Raw genomic sequence first — 9,862 nt, 5'->3', positions numbered from 1 at the left:
TCGGCGGCCGGGGACGCGGGCCTGCTCAGAGGAAGTGAGCGAACAAGCAGAAGGGTCTCACAGACACGCTGCGTCTCCCCATCACTGCCCAGTCTTGCGGGGCCGGGGGGTTAAAACGACCACTGATGTCATCTTATTAAAGCATTACTCGTTATGTTTATCGGTAGACCTCTTATCTAGCCCCGCCCCCCTCCAGTCCCCTAACCCATCACCCACCCTTCCGTGTCCCTCTTTGGCATAGCAGAGGTGGATGAGAGCACCAAGCACATCCACATCCACATGCCCTTCTAATATTAGACGGGTAGTTTCCTGTGCCGTGTAATCCCTGGCATTAAAAGTGTGGAAAGGCTATGCCATGGACAGGAAGGCCAACCACGAGGCCCCCTGCGTTTGGCGTGCCACACATACCCCCCCCACGCCCCTGCTGTCAATCCCAAGCCAGGGTGACATCACCGGTGGTTCTTATAATACTCTCTTTAGGGCCGGTTGTGTGAGGGGACCGTGTGAGTTCAGTCAGTAGTCAATATACTGTATGAATGTGCTTTGTCAATATGTGAATATACTGTATGAATGTCTTTGCATGTGAATGGGTTTTGTGAATACATGAAAGCAGAAACATGTTTTAAAGACATTGAAAAAATATATTTTTAGGGACAGCGGGCGATCTTGGACTGGTAAGATGCAAGCTGGCACCTGCCAAGATGTTGGTAACTTATAATCATTTGCGACAGAGCATGAGTGAGCAGCTACATTTTTTATCATGCGGACAATCATTCACTCTCAAGTGACGTTTGCACTGCGCATAGGAGAAAAAGAGATGTCATTAGTAAATCAATTAGGAAAATCAGTTTGTACACAACCACTTCTATACACTGTGTAACTTTGTTAAATGCATACTTGTATTTGAAATACTCTCATTATTTGACATCTTCAATAGCACATACTCATGTCATAGACATCAAGGGCTATTTACAATATGAGAAACTCTCTGGAAATCCCTCTTTAAAATCTATTGACACTCTTTACTTTGATCTATGAAAATCATCTTTTACAATTAGTTTCTCTTTATCTCAAACTGCACCCCTTTCACTCCAATCAGGGTGTTTGTGTGTGTGTGTGTGTGTGTGTGTGTGTGTGTGTGTGTGTGTGTGTGTGTGTGTGTGTGCGTGTGCGTCTGTGTGTGCATGCATGCGTGTGTCCGACAGTGCGCTGATGGCATTTCAAGGTGTGAGCTGTGAACGGAGTCAGTGATTGCGTGAGAACACGATCCCCACCCTACCCTCAAGGATCTTGTCCTCTGCATCCGGGCCTTAACAGGGACACAGCATGCCATAGATGGTGTCAGGTGATAACTTGTTTTGGGGACTTTCAGATCCCCTTTGATGAGCGCTTTGAGCTCAAACAAAAGACCAGGCCTACAGGAAGAGCCTGAGGGAGACTGTAAACTCAAAAGCCCCATTCTGGGCAGGACCTGGAAAAACCTGTCAGTCAATGAGAGTGACTGGAATCACTGTGTTCCTTAACTACCTGTTCCGTCACTTGCTGGCCTCTGCAAATGATCGTCCCCAAGAGAACATCCTGTGACAGCCTGGTTACACAACTATGGTGTGACATTGTGCTAAGTGTTATTTGTACAGGGTTGCGGGAATGCGTAGGCGAGGTAGATGTCTTAACTGGTGTGATTAAAAGAAAACCACATATTCCAAAAACATCCTGTCTGGCAGACGAGTTTGACCCATCAAGGCCAAATCTTCGCACCACCTGAGCCGTTTCTTCCCCCGAGGCAGCAAGACTCACAAACGAGTGAACTAGCAGGCTCTCTCTAACGCTGCCTGCACTGAACATTCACTTCACACTTTTCCCTTTTAATTGAGAACACAGTAGCCTTTTAAATAATAATAATTAAATAGTGTACATATAGCCTCACATATAGTTTATAATTTATGTATAACCATGTTCAGGTATGTATAGCCTTACTACTTCCCTTTTATATTGTCATTATGTATAACTTCTTGTTCTTGTTCTTCTTTTTAAAATGGTATATACAAGTCTTCTGTACACCATCACACGAGCCCTGGTATATGAAAATGTACTTGGTAAAAAACGTCCGGTACACCAGACAATGATTGCTGTGGTTGCCGCTGGACTAGACTGCATCAGGAAAAGGGAGAAGACTTGGGGTCAACGTCTGACCACACACACAGCCAAAACATCAACAACAACGGAAGGGAAAAAGACTGTAGGCAGTGACTGTAGACAAAATAGCAATTTATTAATAACTTATCTTTACATTCGTGAGAGAGGAGTGTGGAGGGGTGGTGGAGGTCTGCCAAGATGGCAACCCCCATGACAGGCCTTCTCTCAGGAGGGCTAACAAAACCCTCAGAAATTCTCAATTATTTTCTCAACCAACAAAAAAAACTGCATCTCACCGAATTTCCCTGAAGAGGTGAAGCCAGCGAGGCCTCCTCCTTTGCCGACATTTCAGAGACTTAAAACCCTTGCACATAGATAAGTGCTAGTTGCAATAACCCTCTGTCTTCCCCACAACCAAGAGCAGAGAAATCAGGGTACCATCTTCTCATGGCTTCCCATAAAGCTATTACCCTCAAGCTCAAACTTAGTACAACCTGTTTCTTTACAAATGCATGCACTGTCAAATGTAAAACGGTTACAGTGCTTTAGAAAGAAGATGAGTCTTGGAATAAAAACCGGGTATTTGTTGACAAAAGTAATTTTGACTTAATTCTGTAAAATGGTGAGTGTAGCTTGGGGAACTACTTTGAGGGTTAATGCTCTATAATGCTTACATGTAAAACTAAGGCATACAACCAAGCTGACTTTTTGTGTGAGGGGGTGGAAAAGAAGGCCTGTCGGCTATATTCACACAAAGCAAATATGAAATATATTACACATATACACATTTGTACGATTTTTGAAAACCTAGTCAATTTTTGGCATAATCAACTTAAAGATACTGATCAATATGCAGTTTGTTTGCTTACATAAAGTAGAAGATGAAAAGGGAATCTTCAGTACCCACTTGTTGCAAAGGGTATACACTAGAGCAATGCCTTACCATATTGTCTTTTATATTAAGATATATACACATGTATAAATGTTTCAAATGACTACACATGTAAAATTTAGTTCAATATACTGTGCCATCTAAACCTGGGGTGTTCTTTCCCCAAACAGGCTAGTCTTCACTGAAGACAAGAGATATACACCCCAAAAAGTCTTGAGGGTGCAAGTGCTAGCCCCAGAAAACATAAAAGTATTCATATATTGATATATATATATGTCCATTTTGAACAAGCATGTCTTTGGCACAACAGCCTTGCAACGTGAAGCTTAACGTACAATTGTCCATCGATTCACTTGACTTCAACTCGCTGAAAAAAAATATAGAAAAAACCTCAAGAGTCCAATAGCAATATAGGGTTATAGAAAGTATCTGTGCTCTGTCTCTCACGTTCTCTTGTCTCTCTTCTCCCCCTTTCTTGTTCTCTGTCTCTCCCCAGTTTTGCAGCAGCTGCTTCTGGGTTTCGGGCAGACCACATGCCCCTTCAGTGGCCACACACTTGACAGCTGTCACCTCAAGCCAACTGTGGCAATAACGTCAGGAACCCCGTCACGACAGGTGACGAAAAAAGAGAAACTTTTGCAGCGTTTCAGGAGGCCGGTGGGCCTCTGGGCCAGTTGGGGGCGACGTTGGCGCGTCCTCACGTGGACTCCAGGGGGTCCAGCTGGAAGACGTTGTGGTTGGTGGGGGTGGTGAAGTAGAGGGGTTGGGAGGGGGCAGCCACCCGGTTGTCACAGGGGCTCTTTAGGCCCAGGGTGCGCTCAAAGTCCAGGAGCTGACCCATGAAGTTGAAGTTGGGCGAGATGTTGGACTTCTTCATCTTGACGATGTCGTAGGCGTCGTTCATGGAGAGGTTGAGCTTCTGCATGAGGTAGGCCACGGTGACCGTGACGGACCGGCTGATGCCCGCCAGGCAGTGGACCAAGACGCCACACTTCTGACCACGAGCCTCGTCTGTGAGGAGAAACAAAAACAAGATGGGGAAACTATTAGAGACCTCTGTCAGATTCACAACATATATCCAGAGAAAACACACCAAGTGAAGGATAAGGGAGACAGAGCAGGCGGACGTGGGGGGGGGGGACACTTGTCACATTCAAGTACAGTTGTGGTCAACATTGGAATGGATCCGGAAGTTATTACCAAGAGAGAGCTTCGCCCAGACGCCTCAATCAACAAACAAGGCTTCGGTGCTCAGTCATAAACACAGCTGACATTCTTTCATTTGGCCTCGAGTACCCGACGAGGGGGAAATGGACTATTAAGATCTATTAGACCATTCTTCCGCTTGCTGGGTTACTTGACAATGGTGCCATTTGGGCGTGTAAAACGCAAGAGTCATGAGGGCACCCTGTCAAGGCAAACAGGATGTCAACAGACCCTTTAAATGGCGCTCTTTGTGAGGGGGGAAAACACTGCGTTGTCCTAGATTACTTTCAATGCCGCTTCCTTCCTGTTGCGCTCAAATTACCACCCTTCCACGTCTGTCCCTCCCTCTCATTCTCTCATTTCAACGTGGGCCTTTGTATCGCAATTACACAAGCCTCCAATAATCCCTCTGATGACAGAAGGGCCGGGATGTCTCCCACTGAAGTCAAACCATTGAATATGGCAGTGCATTTTAACAGCAGCCATCAAGGTGGAACTGCATTTCTGTTACTTAGCACGATGCCCTTAATCTGCGTTTTGTGTCTCTCTCCTTGATTGCCTGATAAGAGCAGTAGGCTACTCGGTGACACCTCAGATAATCCCAGTCGCACAATAGGTCCTAAAGACTTCCAAGTGATAAGGGGACAAGATTATGTTCCTCTGGGGCCATTGTAATCATACTTTTAGAATTTAATAAAACTAGGCTGACGTTATTTTTCTCCCTCTGATGTGAAAACCTCTGCATTTCATAACTTGAATTGTAGAAATGTGTGTTTATAACTGAATAGGATAGTTGCATTGCTTACCAATGAAGCTGATGGCTTCAGGGAAGAACTGGGAAAGATTCTGGCTCCAGTGATCCGAGATGGGGATCTGCTTGTACTTGAATTCCCCTGCGTTCTCGAACAGGTTGGGCAGGTTGGGGGTCACGTTCAAGATGTACTTGATGCCGTATTCTTCCAGAATGTCCAAGTTCGTGGAGTCCTTGGCGCAGCCCAGGTATAGGTGCGGGAGGATTTCCACAGGGAACGAGGGCAGGGGGTTGGAGAGAGGACTGCCGTCGGAATCAGTCGCGCTGCTCGGGTCGATATCAGACTCGATGTCCGAGGAGTCGGAGCTTATCCGCAGCCCTCCGAGGCCCAGCACCTGGGCCGTGGGAGAACTGCTATTGGACGAGCCATCCAGATTGGTCTCGCACAGGGCTGAGAACTCAGCTTGGAATTTGCTGAAACCACCTGTAAAAGAATGAAAACAATATTAGTCATTCCATTGATGAAAACCGGGCCCTGTATGGACAATGTGGGAGCCTATATTATCTGAATTAGGCATCATTCACATTCAGACTCAAAAGCACCGACAATATAATGCATAACTGCGTCGTAGGCCCGTGCCATTTTTTGTGAAATTATGAACTAAGAGCGACACTCACCCTCCAGATAATACGCCTTGTAGCCCTCATCTTTCATTCTCCTCAGGAGTAAACCCAGGACGGAGCCCCCGTCGACATTTTCGTTCCATTCCCTGCTGTACTCGTCGTAGAGCACAATGGTATCCGTCTTGCACCTCCGCGCAAACCTCTCCCGGTCCTCGCCGTTGGAAAGCAGAGACTTGATCGGGAGATTGCCCTTCTTCAGGCGCCGGAGCATGAGACTCGGGATGGCCACATTTATCGCCGTCTCGACGTGCGAGGACTCGTAGAGCTCCTGAGCTCGGCAGTCCATGACCAGGAGGCAGTCTTTGCGCGTCTCGAGTTGCTCCCTGAGCCACTCCACGGTCTTGCTGATCGCCATTGCCGAATCGAACTGAACGGGCTTGAGCTTGTCAAGCATTTAGTAAAAAAAAGCTGGACACTTGGTTGCAGGAAAATGTATTTAGTCGGTCCGCGTTGTCTTCAGCGGGAGGCCGAAAGCAACACTATGACGACTGGAGCATTGGGGAAATGGCAGCGTAAATAGGCGATACAAGTCTATTAGCCTATGGAATTATTTCTGCTATCAAGCAGGATAAATTATTGTTCCCGCGCACTGTCCAGAATGCAAATCAATAAAATGCGAATCTCTCAAAGACAACCAGACTGCAAATTCTCTGCATTGGCACTCATTCATGTAACTGCGCGAAGAATGCCCGTGTATTTATCAATGACTCACACTGGCCAGCGGGTATGCTGCATGCGCCGTCTCCGTGTTATATAACTCCCGCTTTCGCAGTAGAAATATTCTGTTGTATATTCTTGTTTAAAAATCCTGAAGAAGCTTGAAATAGTTGCGGTTCAATTGCAAATGCGAATCCTGTGTATTTCCTTAAAGCAGTCTCTGAAAAATGCTGTCTGTTCCCGACGTTCCAGTTGTGAATATGCGTCTTTCCCTGTATCTCGCTGATGTGCTCTAAGCAGCGCCAAGCTCGTGAATGGCTACAAACGCGAGGCGTTTCAATGGATACATTATATCGGCCAGCCAATCAGAGGGCGCCGAACAGTCGTCGCCTTGGAAACGGGGCCGGATGGAACAGACTGTGTTGATGAATTGTTAATAAGTTTGTCATTCACAAAAACGGAAAGGAATTTCCGCTCCGGATCAAGTGAGTGCAAACAAACAGGAGCGGCACCGCAGGGGAAGGAAGGAGCGCGCGGCATTAGGGCTGCAATAGCCTGCAGTGAGAGGATTCTACCTTGCGCGCAGATTTCTTAATGCTGCTGAACTTAAGTTATAAAAACGTATTCGCATGGTGTGTCAGCGAGTGAATAGCCTAGCCTAGCCGGTTTTTGCCTAAAGGCTATAACAATGCAATGTAGGCGTATTCCTATAACAATTTAAATGTAGGCCTACATAATACAGGCTAGTAAAACATATAGCCTAGCACAAACATAGCCTATCATATAACTTAATAAGCTCAATAATTAGGCCATAATATATAGCCTAAAACGAGCTAATTAATTTCAAATCTGAACTAAAGCAAGCCTACAGTGTTTATGCACTATTTCAATAGCCTACAAATTCCTACATGTATAAGCCATAGGCTATTAGTGTGTATGATTAGCCTAATTCTAAGCAGGAACAGTAGTTTTCCATTGTTTGGCCGTGCCAAAGTTCAGTTACAGTAGCCTAGCCTGGATGATTAAATAATTGGAGCCTGTGGTTGTGTAAGACAGCAGCGCGTGGGTAGGCTCGCTGCAGTCTGGGTTATTTCTGTCCGACCACTGCACGAGTCATTGGGCTCAGGGGGTTCAGTTTATGTGGGTGGTATTTTATCATCACAATCTGTCTCTCTTCTTCTCTCTCTCTCTCTCGTTCGCTCTCTCTCGATCTCTCAAAATGTAAAACTTCGGTTTACTTGTCGCAGCCCAATGGTCGGCAATGCATTCGGCAATAGGCTACTGACAGGCTAATTTCATTACAACCAATCGGATCTCTTGTAATCACAGATACTTCACACTGTTATAGCGAAACCAATAGGACCTACTGTGTCATCAAAAGTAGCCAAATGATTGCTTCCTCCGGGGCCGTTAATGGACGGTGCTGTGTCCCGGGCTCTAAACGATAGGTCAATAAACAAAAACAAAGGCCTATCGGCGCAGTCGATTTATAGGCCGCAACAAGACTCACGCATTCCATAGACATGACTTGAGCGCAAATAATGACCTCACTGAATACACATTTTATTTCCGGCGTATTTATTGCAGAGGCCTGTAAAACACACCGTGCGTAAATACTCTGCCAAATAATTTCAGTGGTCACATGATCACACCAGCTGTTGACCATTAGAAAGGCCTTGCCCGAGTATGCAAGTATGTCCTCCAATGTCCGCCCCCATCTGACAAAAAAAATAAAATAAAAAGTAAACATGTCCTTTATCCGGGCTATTACACAACGTTTATACCGTTAGCACGTGGACACCTACTTCTCCTGTGGAAAACCTCACATCATGTTGAAATAAACTGAATTAGAATAAAGATTTCAGGATTGTTTGTGTTTTTCTGGCCAACATGTTTTGGCCCAGGAGTTCCTTCTCCAGTAGCCTACCTCCTGATTTCCTTTTCACACCTCTCTAATCTGCACCGTTTGACAAGATGACATTAGCCTACTGTCAAAAGGTGTCAAAGCTTTTGTCGATCAATTCAGAGAGATAAATTCTCTTGGTAAATACACTGTTCCTGTGGTCAAGTCTATAACGGTGTCATAAGAAACTGCGGTTTATGGGAATACAATTATATGGAAATGTGATCATTCTTTTCACTATAACTATCTTTGTGATACATTGAAAATTGCTGTGCTTACATGAACAGCAGGGTATGATGTTTAAACACAAACACAGACAGCACACACGTACACACACACACACACGCACAGGCACGCACGCACACACACACACACACACACACACTGGCTCCTCACCGTCAGGGGGACATATATGTAGTTAGCATATTAAATGTTCCCCCGGCACCAGCTACAACAGACCTTTGGCCCTGTGGCCTGTCACATTCAAATGGCTCTTTGGTTGACAGTGTTAAACTTGAATGGATCCACGCTGTTTCCATTCAGGTTCAAACACATTCTCTTTCTTTCAGGAACAAATGGTTTCCCCCTTCTTTACTCCCTCCCTCTGTCCCTTTCCCCCTTTCTCTCTCTCTCTCTCTCTCTCTCTCTCTCTCTCTCTCTCTTTGTCACTCCCTCTCTCTCCCTCTCTCTGTTTCTAATCTTATTCTAATTTACCCTCCTCCTGGTTTTTCAGCCACTAGCTGTGTGTGTGTGTGTGTGTGTCTGGCTGAGAAAGCCTTTGTCCACCAGCAGCCAAGTCAGGAACAGCACCACAGGCCGTGTGTGTGTATGTGTGTGTGTGTGTGTGTGTGTGTGTGTGTGTGTGTGTGAGCCGGCTCATGTAGGACTATGACACATGGCGAGGGAGTGTGTATGTATAGTCCTATGATGGGAAATAGGCACATGATACATGAGATGTGTGTGTTTGTATATGTGTGTGTGTGTATGTGTGTGTGTGTGTGTGTGTGTAACATGTGCGTTGCTCATCAGCATCATCTCCACCCCCTGTCTTCCCATGCCGGGCCCAAGCTCAGGTCCGACCTTCCAGCGTACATCACACCGCCCCAGAAACAGCGCTGTACTCAGCTACGCCACAGGAAAGCTAACGGTTCGAAGGCACGGGTGGCCGGTATTAAACACACCCACGCGCACGTACACACACTCACACCCCACAACCCAGATAGCAAGCGGATCTGGACCATATATGGGCCGGAACTAAGCCACAAGTGCCAGATCTGGCCTGTATATGGCCCTGATCGGATTGCTGTCTGGGAATACAAAAGCACAAAGATCCCCCCCCCCCTCACACACACACACACACACACACACACACACACACACACACACACACACACACACACACCTTATCTACGGTATGTCAAGTGAGAGTTAGGAGTCCAACTTTAATGTAAGTTAAGGTGAAAAAGGTCAATATTTACACATTTTTTTCCAGGTAATCAATCTTCATACTGGCTTATGGCAGAGATTCAGACTGGCTTATGGCTCATAATATAATGTAGTGACTGACAGCTCTCGTCTCTGCTATCTACACAATCTATTGAAATGGAAACGGAAGGGCCTTCACATTCACAGC

General features: G+C 45.9%; 1 protein-coding gene across 1 annotated transcript; it reads right to left on the bottom strand.

Moving 5' to 3' along the window:
* Nucleotides 1-2,304: 2,304 nt before the first annotated feature.
* On the bottom strand, nucleotides 2,305-6,519 carry dusp6 (dual specificity phosphatase 6). Its single transcript, XM_084451453.1, has 3 exons — nucleotides 5,664-6,519; nucleotides 5,041-5,469; nucleotides 2,305-4,039 (listed from the first exon to the last, which is right to left on the bottom strand). The coding sequence occupies exons 1-3, from the start codon at nucleotides 6,061-6,063 to the stop codon at nucleotides 3,726-3,728; spliced, it is 1,143 nt and encodes a 380-aa protein (XP_084307579.1). The 5' UTR covers nucleotides 6,064-6,519; the 3' UTR covers nucleotides 2,305-3,725.
* Between the last annotated feature and the right edge of the window lie 3,343 nt (nucleotides 6,520-9,862).

This window comes from Borostomias antarcticus (genome assembly GCF_949987555.1).
Source record: "Borostomias antarcticus genome assembly, chromosome: 16".
Lineage (NCBI taxonomy): Eukaryota > Metazoa > Chordata > Actinopteri > Stomiiformes > Stomiidae > Borostomias > Borostomias antarcticus.
Note: the sequence above shows the minus strand (reverse complement) of the source record. Positions and strands in the feature narration are given on the sequence as shown.